General features: G+C 47.8%; 1 protein-coding gene across 4 annotated transcripts in view; it reads left to right on the forward strand.

The window, feature by feature from the left end:
- Window positions 1-19,515, forward strand: part of LOC138278706 (CD5 antigen-like) — a 306,796-nt gene that overhangs the window by 153,629 nt on the left and 133,652 nt on the right. For 3 of the 4 annotated variants that reach the window (XM_069219281.1, XM_069219283.1, XM_069219282.1), the window contains one exon: window positions 11,605-11,925. The exons of the other annotated variant lie outside the window; for it this stretch is intronic. In XM_069219281.1, coding sequence (XP_069075382.1) covers window positions 11,605-11,925 — 321 coding nt within the window. The remainder of the gene's footprint in view (window positions 1-11,604; window positions 11,926-19,515) is intronic. 4 annotated transcript variants of the gene reach the window in all.

The raw sequence follows: 19,515 nt of genomic DNA on the forward strand, positions 1-19,515 counted from the left end.
TGGGGGATCTATCCTCCAAAGGGGAAGTCTCTAGCCCTTGTTGTTCCTGCAGAATCCTCAGCTTCTACTGTTCAGTAGCAGCTTCTTTGCACCCACAGCTGGCATTTCCTGGGCATCTGCCCATCTCCGACTTGCTTGTGACTTTTGGACTTGGTCCCCTTGTTCCACAGGTACCCTCGACTGGAAATCCATTGTTGTTGCATTGCTGGTTTGTGTCTTTCCTGCAGAATTCCCCTATCACGACTTCTATGTCCCTTGGGGAACTTTAGTGCACTTTGCACTCACTTTTCAGGGTCTTGGGGTGGGCTATTTTTCTAACCCTTACTATTTTCTAATAGTCCCAGCGACCCTCTACAAGGTCACATAGGTTTGGGGTCCATTCGTGGTTCGCATTCCACTTCTGGAGTACATGGTTTGTGTTGCCCCTATCCCTATGTGTCCCCATTGCATCCTATTGTAAATATACATTGTTTGCACTGTTTTCTAAGACTATACTGCATATTTTTGGTGTTGTGTACATATATCTTGTGTATATTTGCTATCCTTATACTGAGGGTACACTCTGAGATACTTTGGCATATTGTCATTAAAATAAAGTACCTTTATTTTTAGTATATCTGTGTATTGTGTTTTCTTATGCTATTGTGCAAGTGACACTAGTGGTACTGTAGGAGCTTCACTCGTCTCCTAGTTCAGCCTAAGCTGCTCTGCTAAGCTACCATTATCTATCAGCCTAAGCTGCTAGACACCCCTCTACACTAATAAGGGATACCTGGGCCTGGTGCAAGGTGCAAGTACCCCTTGGTACTCACTACAAGCCAGTCCAGCCTCCTACAATATCGAGGGAGGCAAGCGTTTGTGAGGTGCTGTGTTTTTGTGGTAATCAGTAATGTGTTCACGGCATGTGGAACATGTAAAATCCTTGGTTGCCAGCACAACATTTTCTGACTGCTCCACTGCCAGGGCAGTGGCAGCCACCACCCTCAGACATGGTGGAAGTGCTGCCGCAACAGGTTCTAGGGTGGCAGAGAAGAAGGCCACTGGGTGGTAGAAGGAGCCATGTTTCTGGGCCAGCACTCCCAAGGAGCAGCCTCCCTTCTCATGACAGAATAAGTGGAAGTCTTTTGTGTAATCTGGGAGCCCTAGTGCTAGTGCTGCACACAGTTCTCTTTTCAACTTTTGAAAGTCTTCCTCACAGTCGGTGGACCAGGGGACTTCATCTGGCACTTCTTTGTGTGTGAGTTTCTGGAGTGGGCGCTACAAGGGAAAAATGTGGGATCCAGTGCTTGCAGTAGCCTGCTACTCCCAGAAAGGCCCTCACTTCCTACTGCGTCTGTGGTCTGGGATATTGCGTTGACTACTATCCTGTCTGGAAGTAAGTTCAGTGTCCACTGGGATAGTTCATTGCCTAAATACAGTACTTTTTCCTGGCAGAACTGCAATTTCTGTGTTAATTGAGCATCATCCCAGGAGTGCATTTCGGTGTCTTTGAAGCTGAGCTGGGATGCATCCCAGGTGTATGCTTGTGGTAGGGGGGATGCACTCTTGGTGTGCTGAGTGTAGCTGAGGTGAATTTGGGGATGTTGGATCATTAAGTCAGGAGGCGCCAATTTCCTTCCTATGTGATCTGTTATAATTTTCATTTACGTCTGCCAACGTTATCCTTTTGTATTTTAGATCTGTTAATAATGTGCGGGATTTGACACTCTCTGCCCTAAGCAACATTTTCTTTTGTGCTGCAGGGGAGCCGCGTGGGGTGGTGTGGGGTGGACCTTTAAGACGCGCGCTGTGAAATGCTTTCCCTCCTGCTGCATGTTATAGTGGTAGTGCCCTGTGAAGCCTCTGTCAGCATATTAATGTTGTGCTGTATGTGATGTGCATATATGCTTATTTACCATATTCGTTGCCACATTCCATCGGCATCCAGAGCACTGTCCCCGAGTCATCAACAAAATATCGTGCCCAGTTTGTTTTGACCAGGAGGGGCATCTTGTCCCCACTTCCCTCACATTCTTTTTGTAACTGCGTGCTAATATTGCTGAGTTTTCCAGCAGCATGAGCTACTTCCTCTCTAATTTCTTTCAGCAACACTGTGTCTGTCACTTTCTTAAGTTCCATTCTCTGTACTTCCTCTTTTACCAGGCGCTGCGCCAAGGCATGAAAAGCTGCCTTCTCAGCTGTGGACAGCTGAGAGGGTTGAGTCCCTGTCACCGAGTGCTCCGGAGTGTCTTTCTTCACTATAGCAACTACGTTATTTGTATTTCCCATTCTCCCCATTAGTATGTCTTCCATCAGTTGGTCTTCTCCCTCATCCCCTTCTATGCTTTGTTCCTGTGGTTGTGCACCTACCACAGGAAGAGATGGGAATGTCCCTACTACCTCTAGTGTCCTTTCTCACCACTCCTCCATTTTCCCTTTGTCTTTTTATCGCTGAATAGAAGCCCTTTTCCAATTCCAACAATTCCTTATGCGCTTTCTCTTTCACATCACTAGTCGTATGCAAGTCACTCAACACAGTATCCCACATCCAGAATGCGTCCCATTCAAGAGGCCGAACTTTCCACTCTTTAAGAATCAAAATCTGTCTCAAATAGGTCAATTTATTCATATCATAGGTGCCAGTTTTAGGGTACTGCAAGTCTGGTCTCTTGGCCATCAACCTGTTCCACTTATCAAGGAAGAACAGTGTCTTAAAGCCTTGTTTAACAGCGACCTGGCGCTGGGGAATCCCGAGGCGGTGAGGGCTTATTGGTACCCAAATCCCCTTTTACTTTGAGGGTTACCCATAGTTGGTATGTAATCTTCCCTTGTGGTGCTACACAGACAATCCAGCTGTTTGGAAACAAAGGGTGTCGACAGGCTGTTTCTGCTGCTTATGCCCAATGGAACATGAGGGAGCAGACAGTGGATACCACAAGCAATCAGGCACTCACCTGCCAGCAGCGCAAATATTATTAGTGAAGCAGAGAGAGCATTTCAGTTATGCCACATTACACTTGGTACTAGTTCACCGTAAGCATTCACAAGTTGGAAATAGGTAGAGGCCAAAGGTGCTGTTTTACCGGTGTCCTTACGCAGCCAGAAGGAGAGATGACAGAAAGTAGTGATGGAAGGTAAAAATCCCACACCCTTGCGTTCTTGACTAAAGAGGCCAAGGTGCGGATGTATGAGCGTTAAGCCTACCAAATCCACAGGAGACATCACACAGGTAAAGCAGTAGATGGTGAACCCTGGAGGCACTGACATTCATTCAGACACAATACAAGAAACGGGGGACTATCCCTCAACTAGTGCAGTGCGATCTACCCTTTGCACTGAGTGTTTCTGCCAGCCCCTTCTGTGGAGTAGGAGCCACAGTATGAACAACATGACACATAAGAGGGTAGTGAGAAGTAATGTCTCAATGATGGATACCTTGTCATCTGACGGCATCAGTAATCTTAATATCTCTCACAGTCCTAAAAGGAAACCCTGGTCTGGAAAGGGTAGCAGTCTAGAAGTGTCATTTTCTGTAGAATGTCAGAATACCCCTTTAGAAAAAGATAATGTACTTACCATAATCATCCACTCATTCGGCCTACAGACGTGTGCTCAGACATTCAACATCACACAAGAAGCTAATATTTCACACAATGCAACATTGCCTCCTGCATACAAAGCATTCCAAGAGAGCAAAATATCTATACAGCAAACAATGGTACCAAGACAGTAGAATCCTCTTTAAGACACACAATAATCAAAAACCACCACCTGCCTCCCCACCTCTTGTCCCCTGAGCCCTAGTGAGCTCTCGGGGACAAACCAGAGGCCCCCGGGGTATAAGCGTCTGGAAGAAAGGAGCAAAATGAACCAGTCTGAGGTGTAGGCAGGCAAACCAGCAGAGCACGCCCTCCCTGCTGTACTGGGGCAGACCTCTACTGCCCCTCTGGCCATGTCTCCACCACAGCCCCTCCAGCTGGGTACATAACTGTCACAACCCCTCCAGCTGTGACCAGAGACCACCTCACTGGGTGTCCTGGAAAACACGCGCATTAGCCCCACTGGCTGACAGCTCCACTGTTACACCCCCTCTGGCTGCCACCCTGGACAAGCCCTCGTGCTGTCCAGAAAACCACACTGCAGCCCCACAGGCTACGGACATTCCCAAAATATGACACTCACATCCCCGGAGCCGAGGAAACAAATAGCAGTATTAGCTCAGAAAGAAAGGAGTAAGGAAACGATATGTGAAGAGGGAAAGTAGCACATTAGCACAGAATCCCAGAATCGGACACGTGGTGGACGGCCACCAATGGAAAATAAGGAGCAGGCACTTGAACAGCGGTGGCACAACAGGCATGGCACCAAAGACAAAGGAGCAAACAAACCAGAAAGAAAACCAGGCTCAGGGGAAAGGAGATGGTGAAGATCAGAACAAAAACAGAATCCATACAGGCAACAGCACCACTTCACCCCTTTAATGCTCCAATCCCCTGCCAGGCAAGACCAAGGCATAGCGTAATAAAGGAGAGGTGGCCAGGAGTTGACAGATACCCACCACAGCACTGGCTCCCCTACTGGGAAGGGCCCACGCAGCAGAGTGGGAAGACCACAGGTGCCGGATGGCCCCCCAAACAGCTGGGAGCCAGGCAGGTGAGGCCGTCAATCCAAGCAGCTCCGCATTCTCCACAAAGATGTTGAAGCTTCCTTTAGCTCAGGAACAAACCAAAGACCAGGTAGCCTTAAGATACAAGCAGAAGGATTTATTACATGCACGGAGACTGGGGCTTGAGTGGCCAAGTCCAACAGTTTACATACAGAAAGTAATACATGATCTTTTATTCAGGCAAACCACAAGGCGTGTTCATACATTATGTCAATTCCTGTCATCAATATATGGTAATTTCTTGAACATTGAGGTAGGTGTTACCGTTAATGTCTAGGTACCATACCAAATAAGGTATGATAGAATACTTGAGGGAAGTTGCAGAACATAGCCTACCTGTTTCATACTGTAATTTGGAACTTTCCATCCGAGAGAGGCAGCAGGTAAACAGGATGGTACATTTCATCATGCATATTGCTCCAGCTTAGGGTGCATTGATATTTCATGAGCGCTGTCTTACTGGCAAGCCTTGCAACATTATGCGCTTCAAGTGAAGATACATAATAACAGTAAATACTATTTATTTGTATATAAATCATGAGCACTTCAACAAACAGGCCTTGTTATAATTGAGTATCACAGGGCCTAGTAGGCCCAAATGGAGTTAAGAGTGAAATGCAATTCCAGATTACCAGGTAATGGTATCCCTTATTAGTGTAGTGTAGGCAGTGTCTAGAAGCCAGGCTCTCTAGAGGTAGCTGTATATGAACAGCCAGGGCTTATCTAGGAGACATGCAAAGCTCATGCAATACCACTGTAGTCACACACAGTACTTACACACAAGAAAGAAAATACTCAGTGTTACAAAAATAAAGGTACTTTATTTTGGTGACACAATACCAAAAATACAATAGAGACTGTACACCCTTAGGAGGTAAGTGATACACACATTATGTACACTAGTGTGCAGAAATAGGCATAAACATATTTAGAAAACAGTGCAATATAGTGAAAATCACATAGAGAATAATGGGCCTGGGGGAGCACAAACCACATACTAAAAAAATGGAATGCGACAGTCATACCCCCACCTAGGTAAGTGGAGTGTGTAGAGGGGAGCTGGGAGTACTAGGAAAGCTGAAGGTAAGTACCACAACAACCCACAGCGACTAGGAAAGCAGGAGTAAATTACTGAAGTTTCCCCAAAACACCGACTTAGAAGAAAATAAGAAGAATGCAAAACCCAGAAGAGATGGCAAAACACCAACAGTGGATTCCTGGACAAGAGGTCCTGTGGAAGCAGGGGACCAAAGCCAACAAGCACAGCAGAGTCCAGGAAGGGCAGGAGCCCCTACTCACCAGAAGAACGGTGCAAGGAGTGAGTCAACGGTGGAGAAGAAGAGTCAGTGCTGCACCCCAGAAGACGGAGTCGAGTTCCTGGAGGATGCAGGTGATGTCCCACGCCGGAAGAAGGATTGCAGCCGGGTTTGCGTCTTTGGATTCCACCAACAAGCCTTGTTACACGCAAAACTCAGAGTTGGCGGAAAGTGGTTCTGCCGGGGACCAGGAAGGACCAGGAGGACTCTACCTAGGAGGGGGAGGCAGAGGGGACTCTCAGCAACACAGATAGCCCACAGAAGCAGAGGCAGCACCCACAGGAGTCCCGCAGGACAGGGACACAAAAGTCAAAGAACGAGCCCACGCAGCACTATGAAAAGGGATACCACGCCGCAAGAGAACCACTCAGGAAGCTGTGCATCACAGGGAGGAGTGCTGGAGGCTGGAGCTTCAAGATGCCTAAAGATCGCATGGAAAGGATGCCAACAAGCCTTGGCAGCTGCAAATGGCCATGGACACGGGGGTACTGTCCTGCGTGGGAAGGCAAGGACTCACCTTCACAAAGTTGGTCAGTTAGAAGAGAGGACCGCCCCGACCACTTCAGTACACCACCCGTGTTGCAGGATCCATGCAGCTCAGCAGAAGATGAGATCCACACAGCCAGTTGTTGGTGCAGTTGGTGCCTGCTGATGCAGGGGAGTGACTCCTTCACCCCAAGGGAGATTCCTTCTTCTTTCTTGTGCAGACTGTTGATGGGCAGTCTTTAGGGGATGCAGGACCCGGAAATTGTTGCAGTCGCAGGCAGGAGCTGTGGTGACAATGTTGCAGGCAGAGTCTTGCTTCTTTGTTGCAGCTTGTAGGGTCCTGGAGGGTCTGGATACAGTTTCTTTGGTCAGAAGTCGAAGTGACGGTTGCAGAGGAATCCTGCTGGAGTCTTCAAGCCGAATTTGAGGAACCACCCAAGCGAGAGACCCTAAATAGCCCTGAAAGGGGGATTGGTCACCTAGTTGGGTGACCACCTATCAAGAGGGGGCTCTGACATCACCTGCCTGCACTGGCCACTCAGATGCTCCCAGAGTTCCCTGCCAACCTTGAATCCAAGATGGCAAAACCCAGGGACCCTCTGGAGGAACTCTGAGCACCACCCCTGGGGTGGTGATGGACAGGGGAGTGGTCACTCCCATTTCCTTTGTCCAGTTTCGTGCCAGAGCAGGGACTGGGGGTCCCTGAACTGGTGTAGACTGGTTTATGCAAGGAGGGCACCAAGGGAAGCATGACTTGAAGTACTCAGGGCTGGGAACCGACCACAAGGGAACAGTGACAGGAGCCTGGTGATTAAACCCCACCGCACATAGAGCACAAGATGGAGTCATGACAGAGGGTCAGTTACAATGAACAAATTACCCCCACACCATAGGATAAAACTGCCATGGTGTTGGCGCATTAGTTTTTACTTTTCCTTAAATAACTCCTGCTTTAAATGGCTTTGTATGAATGTGAGAAGCTGGTCTGGCTTGTAGTGGAAGCCAGGGGTACTTACACCTTGCACCAGGTCCAGTTATCCCCTTATTAGTGTATGTAGTATTGTTCTAGCAGCTTAGGCCAATAGAGGTAGCTATAGCAGAGCAGCTTAGGCTGAACTAGGAGACATATAAAGCTCCTACTATGCCATTTATCACTTAGTACTATATCATAAGAAAATACAATACTCAGTGTTACTAAAAATAAAGGTACTTTATTTTTATGACAATATGCCAAAAGATATCTTAGAAGATATCATCCAACAGGAGGTAAGTAACAAGCATGAAATATACACAGATACTGAAATCAAGTAAGACATGTTTTCCCTACATCCCAAAACTATGGAGAATTACTGCTACTCAGGCCTTGGTCATTTCCAGATTGGACTATGGGAATGCGCTTTTGCTCAATCTGGATAAAGGATCACTAAATAAACTGTAGCTGATGCAGAACACTGTGCTAGATTATTACTGAACCTGCCACGATCGGCCTCTGCTAAGAAGAGCCTTGAAAGCTTGCACTGGCTTCTTTTAAAGCCCTCTGAATTACCCACAAAGCAGCACACGGGATTGGACCTAAGTATTTGACGGCTAAATTACAGTGGTACAGACCTAAAAGGCTGCTGCGTTCTGCCAGCACTTATCAAATTCAAGTCCCCCGCACCAAAAAGGTGAAGTGGAGTGACAAAGCATTTACTATCGCAGCTGCTAAGGTTTGGAATTCACTCCCGTTGGAACTGAGGAGTGAACACAATTACCTCACTTTCAGGAAACGGGTTAAGACCTGGCCCTTCCCGCGATAAGCCTGAACCCTGAGGCTCTCCCTGATCTGGCACAGCCTCACCCTAGTTAGCGCCTTGATGCCCTCGGGCCGGAACGCGCTTTACAAATACACTATACATACATACATACATAAACAGTCAGGAAATCAGTGCAATTACCATAGACTGCAATAGACTGTAATAGGCCTAGGGACAACAAAAACCATATACTCCCAAATGTGGAATGCGAAATGGGAATGTCCCCTAGGTAGGACTAGTGTGTAGAGAATCGCTGGGAGTATGAGAAAACACCAAAGGAGTAAAGGATAGCCCACCCCAGGACCATGGAAAGTATGAGTAAAGTGATACTACTTTCCCAGAAGACACACAGAAGACAAAGTAAAGGATATTGCAAGAACTACACCACTGCCAGACACTGAATATGGATTATGGAAGCTGAAGACCTGCAAAGAAAGGGGGCAAAGTCCAAAAGTCACTGGAGTGTCCAGGGGGGGCAGGAGCCCACTAAACCCCGGATGAAGGTGCAAAATGGCTGCCTCTGGTTGGAAACAGATGCTGGTTTTGCACCGACGGAATGACCTAGGAGGTCCAAACTCGTGCAGGAGCTGTCCCATGTCGTGCTGGAAGATGCAGTGAAGAAACTTTGCAAAAGCAACGCAAACAAGCCTTGCTACACGCAAGGGTCGCGGTTAGGTGAAAAAGGTGTTGCCCGAGCCCAGGAAGGACCAGGATGTCAAAACTCAGACTGAGTGGACAGACGGTTGTCTCAACACTGCTGTGAGGAGTCCCACGCTGCTGGAGATCAACTCACGAAGCTGTGTGTTGCAGGACGGAGTGCTGGAGACCTCGGCTCGGCTGTGCACAAAGGGATTCTGTATTGGACTCACAGTCCTAGGAGCTGCTGGACACTGGACACATGGTGGCACTGACTGGTGAGGGGAGGCAAGGACTTACCTCCACCGATTTCGAGCAGTTGGACCTCTGGACAGTCGGGGTCACTTGGGTCCACCACTCGTGTTCCGGGGACGACACTCTTTGAAGAGGGAGAAGTCCCAGAGGGTCAGTGTTGCTGCTTTTGGTTGCCTGCTGGAGCAGGGGGAAGATTCCGTCGACCCACAGGAGATTTCTTCTGGACTTTGAGTGAAGACTGAAGGCAGACAACCCACAGAGGATGCACAATCAGGAAACAGTTGAGAAAGCCAGCAGGATTAGGTGCTACAATGTAGCAGTAGCCGTCTTTGTTGCAGTTTTGCAGGCGTCCTGGGTCAGTCAGCGGTCGATCCTTGATAAAAGTCGAAGAGGGAGATGCAGAGGAGTCCTAGTGGATTCTTGCAAGTTGTTATCTGAGGAAACCCCCACAGGAGAGCCCCTAAATAGCCCAAAGAAGATGTATGGCTACCACCCAGCTCTGAGCCTATCAGGTGGGTGTCTCTGACATCACCTGCTGGCACTGGCCACTCAGAGGTGTCCAGTGTGCCCCCACACCTCTGAATTCAAGATGGCAGAGGTCTGGGACACACTGGAGGAGCTCTGGGCACCTCCCCCAGGGAGGTGCAGGTCAGGGGAGTGGTCACTCCCCTTTCCTTTGTCCAGTTTCACGCCAGAGCAGGGACAGGGGATCCCTAAACCGGTGCAGACTGGCTTATGCAAGGAGGGCACCATTTGTGCCCTTCAAAGCATTTCCAGAGGCTCTGGAAGGCTACCCCTCCCAAGCCTTTGACACCTGTTTCCAAAGGCAGAGGGTTTGACACCCCCCTGCCAAAGGAAATACATTGTTCTGCCTTCCTGGGACTGAGCTGCTCAGACCCCAGGAGGGCAGAAACCTGTCTGGAGGTTGGCAGCAACTGTAGCTGCAGAGAAAACCCCACAGAAGTGGTTTGGCAGTACTGGGGATCCATGGTGGAGCCCCCATGGTACATGGAATTGCCCCCCAGTACCAGATTCGGACTTGGGGTGAAATTCCACAATCCCAGACACCTCACATGGCCATATTCGGTTCAGCCATTGTGCAGCTACATATAGGTGGTGACCTATATGTCGTGCACGCGTGTAATGGCGTCCCTGCACTCACAAAGTCCGGGGAGAAGGCCCTGGACAATGTGGGAGCACCTTTGCTACTGCAAGGATGCCCTCACACTTAGTAACTTTGCACCTAGCCAGAGTTGGACATATAGGTGACTTATAGGTTTCTTAAGTGCAGTGAAAAATGGCTGTAAAATAGTGTCAACACTATTTTACCCAGGCTGCTGTGGCAGTCGTGTGAAAGGTTTGTCTGGGCACCTTATGGGTAGCACAAGTAATGCTGCAGCCCATAAGGTGCTCTTGGAACCCCAATACCCTGGGTACCTAAGTACCATATACAAGGAAATTATAAGGGTGTTCCAAAGTGCCAATTGGAATTGGAAAAATAAGTCACTAGCCTGCAGTGAAAAATTTAAAGCAGAGAGAGCATAAGCACTGAGGTTCTGATTAGCAGAGCCTCAGTGACACAGTAAGCACTACAGACTACACACACATAGGCCACAAACTATGTGCACTGGGGTCCTGGCTAGCAGGATCCCAGTGAGACAGGCAAAACACACTGACAAATAGGGTTTCGACTATGAGCACTGGGGTTCTGGCTAGCAGGATCCCAGTGAGACAGTAAAACACACTGACACACACTCACAAACAGGCCAAAAGTGGGGGTAACAATGCTAGAAAGAGGCTACTTTCTTACAATGAGCGCAGTGATAGTGGTTTATACAAACACATAGAGTTCCCACAGGGCTGGTGGTGAACCCTGAATCTGGCGGGTGGAGTAAAAGTAGTATGGTGGACGTAAAGTCCGCCACCACCTTGACTGCCTTTTCTCAATCTGCCAAACTCTAAATTGGGCCCTAAGTGTGAAATTACTCACTGCTGAATTCTTCAGTCTAATAATCAAACATTCTTCTGAGAGTGACTCTAATGTCGTTAAGGTTATCCAATCAAAAAGCTCCCAAAAAAATGATTTTATTTTGCAGGTGCACATGATGGCTAAGGCTAGTAAATAATGTTGTACCAGGATTCAAAAACAGCTACTTTGAACACAATTAATAAACTTATGTATTTAACGGTGAGCTAGTGCTAATATTTCAGAATGTCTAAAGGTTGTATTAGCTTCATGGACTTCATGAGGTTTTAAGATGTGTCTCTGACCTTTTAGATCGTATCCAAATATATAAATTCAGGGTTTAGGCTGGACAATGTGCAGCTTCTTAGATCTGTTTGCTGGTGTGTGAGCTCAAGGAGGAACCTGCTGGCTGGTGATATATCTCTTTATTCACCTATGAATGTCTCCCTTCTGGAAGTGGTCAGTGTACTCAGTATCTGTTCCCTTCTCTCCCACTGGTCACAGGTGATGCTGATGAGATCCGCTTGGTCAATTCTGGTGACGAATGCAGTGGGAGGATAGAGGTCAGGCATGGAAAGCGATGGGGAACAGTCTGCGATACTGACTGGGATAAGAAGGATGCTGAGGTGGTCTGTAGACACCTTGGATGCGGATCTGCTTTAAGGGTGCTAATGGCCAATGGAGTGTTTCGAAGAGGATGGCACCCAGTGCGGCTGAGTCAGGTTCAATGCACAGGAGCGGAGACATCTTTCTTCGATTGTACTCATGGTGAATGGGGATATAATGACTGCTTGTTCAGAAAAGATGCTGGAGTGATATGTACAGGTAAGAGAAAGAAGCCTTAGGGGAAAAATTAATTTATGAAAACTAATATCATGAAATATGAAAATGCAGTAATGTGGTTGTTGAAGCAATGGGCAGTGCTTGGATGTGGTGGCTGTGTGGTGATGACTCATCTGCAAGTCTATCACTTGGTGATTCACAACAATTTGGGTATCCCATAGAGTGATGTAGGATGACTAACTGATAGTAGCAGCCAATCATAGTGTCTGTGTCTCTTTTGTGCACTGTAGCATCATGGGAAGTATTTACCCTATAATAGAAATGCCTCTGCTAGGTCATTCATGAGAGGAGGCAGCAGGGCTTACACCGTCAATCAACAAGCAGGTATCTTCAGTAGGATTCAGTCGATTTCTGAAGAAATTCAATACCTAGGTCTTGCATAGGAGATTGTGAGTTGCGCCGGTGATGGTTAGAGATGCACAGAAGGTGAACAGGAGGATAAAAGACAGAACAGATAGGCAGATAGCAGAAAGCAGAGAGAGTTGTCAAGGTAATTTATCAAGCTGGGTTAAGAGATTGTAGGTGCCTTTTCATTCCATTGTGTTGATTTATTTTATTTAAAATAAAGTTTATAATGGCTGAAATTGAGAGCCTTTACAAGCCACTGTTATCTGCTCAAATCCAGTACTAGGGTGTTTCTTCTGGAGTCTGTGGGCCTTATTTATGAATCGGTTGTGTCGCTTTTGCACCATGCAACAGGTTGCACTTTCGACGGAACCCTTAAGTGTGATTTATCAAGCCATGCAAGGCCACCTTGCGTGGTCCTGAGTGGCTTGATAAATACAGAGTAACGAAACGCAGTGCAAGTCGCTGTGATGTGTTACTCTGCCCCAGGGAGGCATTCCATGGATGGTACTTGGGTGTTCCCATGCAAACCTGTGGATTTTGACGCATTTCCAGATTTCCCATATGTGGTAGACCTGGGAATGCACCAAAACTGCTACCACTCCCCAGGTGACGTGTAATGAGGAGAAATATGCTTATTTCTCTTTGTCTTTTCCTCCTTCTATGTGTGCTACATTTTGCAGCACACATAGAAAAAAGAAAATGCCTCAGGGGACTGTATTTTGTGCAGGAAGGTGCACTTTCCTGTTTACAACGCAGGTACCCTAGCACCATGGGGCAAGAGTGCCTGCGCTGGTGCCAGGGAGCACATTGTGCAGCAGCGCTGGGAAAAGGCAGGAATGCAGCATATTATTTTAAGTACAGCACATTCCTGCACTTTCCCTGTCACGCAGTGCAGCAAGGTGGCTTGCTACGCTGCATCACATAATGATAGATCTGCCCTTGTCATTTCATGCAGCAGGCCAGATAAAAACAGAACTCAACACAAAAAACAAAAACAAAAAAATAACACAGCAGAACACACCTGCACAACAAATATGCCAACAGAATTCAACACTATATAGGTGAGGTAGCAAGAGACATAAGGTGAGCTAGGGATAAACGTTAGGTGAATAATGTAGGAAGCAGGCCTGGTGTGTGCGAGGCACCTATGGTACTTACACCTTATACCAGGTCCAGGTATCCCCTTATTAGTGTAGCGTAGTCAGTGTCTAGAAGCCAGGCTCTCTAGAGGTAGCTGTGGATGAGCAGCCAAGGCTTATCTAGGAGACATGCAAAGCTCATGCAATACCACTGTAGTCACACTTAGGGGCATATTTATACAGTTTGCCTCGAATTAGTGTGAAGGTGAAGAGAGAGATGCAGAAGAACTCTGATGAGCTCTTGCATTCGTTATCTAAAGAATTCCCCAAAGCAGAGACCCTAAATAGCCAGAAAAGGAGGTTTGGCTACCTAGGAAGGAGGATAGGCTAGCAAGACAGGTAAGAGCCTATCAGAAGGGGTCTCTGATGTCACCTGCTGGCACTGGCCACTCAGAGCAGTCCACTGTGCCAGCAGCACCTCTGTTTCCAGGATGGCAGAGGTCTGGAGCACACTGGAGGAGCTCTGGGCACCTCCCCTGGGAGGTGCAGGTCAGGGGAGTGGTCACTCCCCTTTCCTTTGTCCAGTTTCGCGCCAGAGCAGGGCTGGGGGATCCCTGAACCGGTGTAGACTGGCTTATGCAGAGATGGTCACCATCTGTGCCCATCAAATCATTTCCAGAGGCTGGGGGAGGCTACTCCTCCCCAGCCCTGACACCTTTTTCCAAAGGGAGAGGGTGTAACACCCTCTCTCTGAGGAAGTCCTTTGTTCTGCCTTCCTGGGCCAAGCCTGGCTGGACCCCAGGAGGGCAGAAACCTGTCTGAGGGGTTGGCAGCAGCTGCAGTGAAACCCCAGGAAAGGTAGTTTGGCTGTACCCGGGTCTGTGCTAGAGACTCGGGGGTCATGGAATTGTCTCCCCAATGCCATATTGGCATTGGGGTGACAATTCCATGATCTTAGACATGTTACATGGCCATGTTCGGAGTTACCATTGTGACGCTATACATAGGTAGTGACCTATGTATAGTGCACGCGTGTAATGGTGTCCCCGCACTCACAAAGTTCGGGGAATTTGCTGTGAACGATGTGGGGGCACCTTGGCTAGTGCCAGGGTGCCCACACACTAAGTAACTTAGCACCTAACCTTTACCAGGTAAAGGTTAGACATATAGGTGACTTATAAGTTACTTAAGTGCAGTGGTAAATGGCTGTGAAATAACGTGGACGTTATTTCACTCAGGCTGCAGTGGCAGGCCTGTGTAAGAATTGTCAGATCTCCCTATGGGTGGCGAAAGAAATGCTGCAGCCCATAGGGATCTCCTGGAACCCTTTTAGTAGTGCCGGGGATGCATGGAATTGTCCCCCCAATACAATATGGCACACTGGAACACCCTTATAATTCCCTTGTATATGGTACCTAGGTACCCAGGGTATTGGGGTTCATGGAGATCCCTATGAGCTGCAGCATTTCTTTTGCCACCCATAGGGAGCTCAGACAATTCTTACACAGGACTGCCACTGCGGCCTGAGTGAAATAACGTCCACGTTATTTCACAGCCATTTCCACTGCACATAAGTAACTTATAAGTCACCTATATGTCTAACCCTCACTTGGTGAAGTTTAGGTGCCAAGTTACCTAGTGTGTGGGCACCCAGGCACTAGCCAAGATGCCCCCACATTGTTCAGGGCTAATTCCCCGGACTTGTGAGTGCGGGGACATCATTACACGCGTGCTCTACATATAGGTCAATACCTAAGTTTAGCGTCACCATGGTACCTCCAAACATGGCCATGTAACATGTCTAGGATCATGGAATTGTAACCCCAATACCATTCTCGTATTGGGGGGACAATTCCATGCATCCCCGGGTCTCTAGCACTGAACCCGGGTACTGCCAAACTTGCTTTCCGGGGTCTCCACTGCAGCTGCTGCTGCTGACAACCCCTCAGACAGGATTCTGCCGCCGTGGGGCCTAGGCAGCCTGGTCCCAGGAAGGCAGAACAAAGGATTTCCTCTGAGAGAGGGTACACCCTCTTCCATTGGAAATGCTTTGATGGGCACAGATGGTGCCCATCTCTGCAAAGCCAGTCTACACTGGTTCAGGGATCCCCCAGCCCTGCTCTGGCGCAAAACTAGACAAACGAAAGGAGAGTGACCACTCCCCTGACCAGCGTCTCCCAGGGGATGTGCCGAGAGCTCCTCCAGTGTGTCCCAGACCTCTGCCATCTTGGATAAAGAGGTGTTGGGGCACAGTGGACAGCTCCGAGTGGCCAGTGCCAGCAGGTGATGTCAGAGACCCCTCCTGATAGGTGCTTTCCTCTCTCAGTAGCCAATCCTCCTTTTTGGGCTATTTAGGGTCTCTCCTCTGGGCTATTCCTCAGATAACGAATGCAAGAGCTCACAAGAGTTCCTCTGCATCTCCCTCTTCACCTTCTGCCAAAGGATCGACCGCTGACTGCTCAGGACGCCTGCAAAACCGCAACAAATTAGCAAGACGACTACTAGCAACCTTGTATCGCTTCATCCTGCCGGCTTTCTCGACTGTTTCCTGGTGGTGCATGCTCTAGGGGTAGCCTGCCTCCTCTCTGCACCAGGTGCTCTGAAGAAATCTCCAGTGGGTCGACGGAATCTTCCCCCTGCAACCGCAGGCAACAAAAGACTGCATCACCGGTCCTCTGGGTCCCCTCTCAGCACGACGAGCATGGTCCCTGGAACTCAGCAACTCTGTCCAAGTGACTCCCACAGTCCAGTGACTCTTCAGTCCAAGTTTGGTGGAGGTAAGTCCTTGCATCCCCACTCTAGACTGCATTGCTGGGTACCACGTGATTTGCAGCTGCTCCGGCTCCTGTGCACTCTTCGAGGATTTCCTTCATGCACAGCCAAGCCTGGGTCCTCGACACTCTAACCTGCATTGCACAACCTTCTGAGTTGTCCTCCGGCGTCGTGGGACTCCCTTTTGTGACTTCTGATGGACTCCGGTTCACTTTTCTTCTAAGTTCCTGTTCAGGTACTTCTGCAGGTGCTGCCTGCTTCTGTGAGGTCTCCCTGACTTGCTGGGCGCCCCCTCTGTCTCCTTCTCCAAGTGGCGACATCCTGGTCCCTCCTGGTCCTCAGCAGCACCCAAAAACCTCTACCGCGACCCTTGCAGCTAGCAAGGCTTTTTTGTGGTCTTTTTGCGTGGGAACACCTCTGCAAGCTTCATAGCGACGTGGGACATCCGTCTTCCAAAGGAGAAGTCCCTAGTTCTCTTCTTTCTTGCAGAACTCCAAGCTTCTTTCATCCGGTGGCAGCTTCCTTGCACCCTCAGCTGGCATTTCCTGGGCTCGTGCCCTCTCTCGACACTGTCGCGACTATTGGACTTGGTCCCCTTGTCTTATAGGTACTCAGGTCCGGAAATCCACTGTTGTTGCATTGCTAGTGCTTGTTCTTCCTGCAGGATCCCCTTATCACGACTTCTGTGTTCTCTGGGGCTAGTAGGTGCACTTTACACCTACCTTTCAGGGTCTTAGGGTGGGCTATTTTTCTAACCCTCACTGTTTTCTTACAGTCCCAGCGACCCTCTACAAGCTCACATAGGTTTGGGGTCCATTCGTGGTTTGCATTCCACTTTTGGAGTATATGGTTTGTGTTGCCCCTAGGCCTATTCCTACCTATTGCATTCTATTGTGATTCTACATTGTTTGCACTACTTTTCTTACTGTTACCTACCTGTTTTGGGTTTGTGTACATATATTTTATCTGTGTATATTACTTACCTCCTAAGTGAGGGTATCCTCTGAGATACTTTTGGCATATTGTCACTAAAATAAAGTACCTTTATTTTCAGTAACTCCGAGTATTGTGTTTTCTTACGATATTATGATATATGATATAAGTGGTATGGTAGGAGCTTTGCATGTCTCCTAGTTCAGCCTAAGCTGCTTTGCCATAGCTACCTTCTATCGGCCTAAGTTGCTAGAAACACCTCCATTCTACTAATAAGGGATAACTTGACCTGTCACAAGGTGTAAGTACCACAAGGTACCCACTATAAGCCAGGCCAGCCTCCTACAGTGAGAAAGCCAGATTGAAAGAGTGCCAGAAAGAGTAAGAGGTGGAGAGATGGGTCGGGTTTCATAGTGAAGATTAGAGGTATCAAGTCCTCATAGGTTTGGGTTGGATGTTTTGGCGGCATCACAATGCCTGGTAGGTGGGCACATACCTTGAGGAGCCCAGCTTCTGGAGTGGAATGCTCCCTGATCTTTATCTGTCATAGAGGTGAGACCATTGTGTGTGATACCCCCCAACAATCACCTGGGTGACCGCCTGTTTCCGCTGTAACCACATGCACCCTAGCTGCTAGATATGAGCTGGCATCTTATGTGAAGGCTGGGCACTGAAGAGAAGATGTTGTCTTCACGGCAATCATCTACAAGACATGCACATCTATTGAGAAGCTGGCTCTATAATTTTTCAGTCTCTACCTCTAAGCAACGTGAGCAACAAAAGAGCATTGTAAATGCTCATAAGAGACGTCGAAGACTCAAAAAGAGATTCTGAAAACTCATAAGAGACTACAGACAGGTAACATTTACTCAGTGGCCTGTGCTCTCTCAGAAGACACTGCTCCTGGTCTTGGTTAATTTAAGTTAAATTCAAGTGTGATTGTAACCCTAATTTCTCCTCATTGACCTGGATCAAATATTGTCCTTGGGATATCTTCATTTCCTCTCCCTTAGACAGGCTCGCTCCAGTGTCACCCAGAATAGTGTCAAGAATTCCACTGGCGAAGATGTTCTGTTCATCCTAACAGTATTAGCAGATTCTTGAGCCAAAGTCTGTGTACCTCTTAAATCCACCCATGTAAACTGAGACAATCTTTTTTATGCCCCCAGTTCCTCTTGGTCCATGTTATTTCAAAAACCCTTCTATTGCTGTTATAGGTTCTGTGACTGGGTGACTTTTTTGGATAGATGTGTTCATCTTCCTTGAGTAATTAGACCTTCAGCATTTCCAACACAGGCCCTTCGGTCTGGTTGATGTCTCCAGGTTGGGGACTGTCCCCTGCATCTGGGGACTGCTTTTTCTTGCGTGTGTTGCCTTGGTTTCCTCAGTGCTTCTTGAATTTTTGTGAACCTTTAGTAAACTTGTTTAATCACTTATGTACTTTGTATGTTGGTTAGCCTGTTAGAGGCCAAACCCATCCTTCTTGTGGTCTCCCCTTGAGACTTCTTAGACACTTTGGTGGTGAGCAATTAATCTGAAGCCCTAGCTAACTCCCTGGGGCCAGAGAACATAGGCCGCAGCAAACACTTGAGCAAACCTGCAAAAAAAATATTCAAGATCTGCCCTCTAATTATCAGGTTTTTTAGACCATTTTGCAACCTTTAATCAGGGCATGGAATCCCTTTATAATAGTATTTGCAAAAATATCCCAGGTCAGGGCAGATTGACTTGAGACGCCTCCGTTTTCTGCACGTTCTTCAAGGAGTTATCCCAGACCTTTGGATTATAACATCCTTAACCTTTGAGTCCAGTGAGAGGAGCCCAGGTTTTAAGAGACATATCACACATGTGGGGAACCCCTCCCCCACTACCACCCCAGTGTTCTCAGTCTTCATTATACAAGGTGCAGCTAAATTAATCTAACTATCTATTCTCTTGCCGCTATCATCTGAAACGCCCAATTCATTAGGTAGATAATGTCAAGTGTTAAAGGTGTTTGAAGCACAACTCAGCCGGCTTGAAAAACCTGTACTGAGGTCATCCAATACTCCAGGTCATGTTTTCACATGACTTGCATCTGTACAGTCTCTTCTCCTCCATTACTAGGCCTATCTACTTGTACACCTCAGCTCTTTGCCTTTCTGCGCAGGTCAGGCAAGATTGGAAACACCTCTTATGTCTCTCAGCCTCCTCTCATCTATTTTCATTCTGTTAAATTCTGGTTCAATGAGAGCACATTTTGTTTTTTTGATTTCTGCTTACACTCATTGCACCGCACCTGATCTCAGCATCTGATCCGACCTGTCAGGAGCGTTTAATGCTTTTGAACTGCAGGTCTTACTTGAGAAAGCCCCCTAAGATTTTCAGTCTGTACTAGAGACACTAGGAGTACTAAAGAGCCAAGATGACATTTCTATCCACTAATATGCCAAAAAACTAA

This window comes from Pleurodeles waltl, unplaced genomic scaffold (genome assembly GCF_031143425.1).
Source record: "Pleurodeles waltl isolate 20211129_DDA unplaced genomic scaffold, aPleWal1.hap1.20221129 scaffold_54, whole genome shotgun sequence".
NCBI classification, from domain to species: domain Eukaryota; kingdom Metazoa; phylum Chordata; class Amphibia; order Caudata; family Salamandridae; genus Pleurodeles; species Pleurodeles waltl.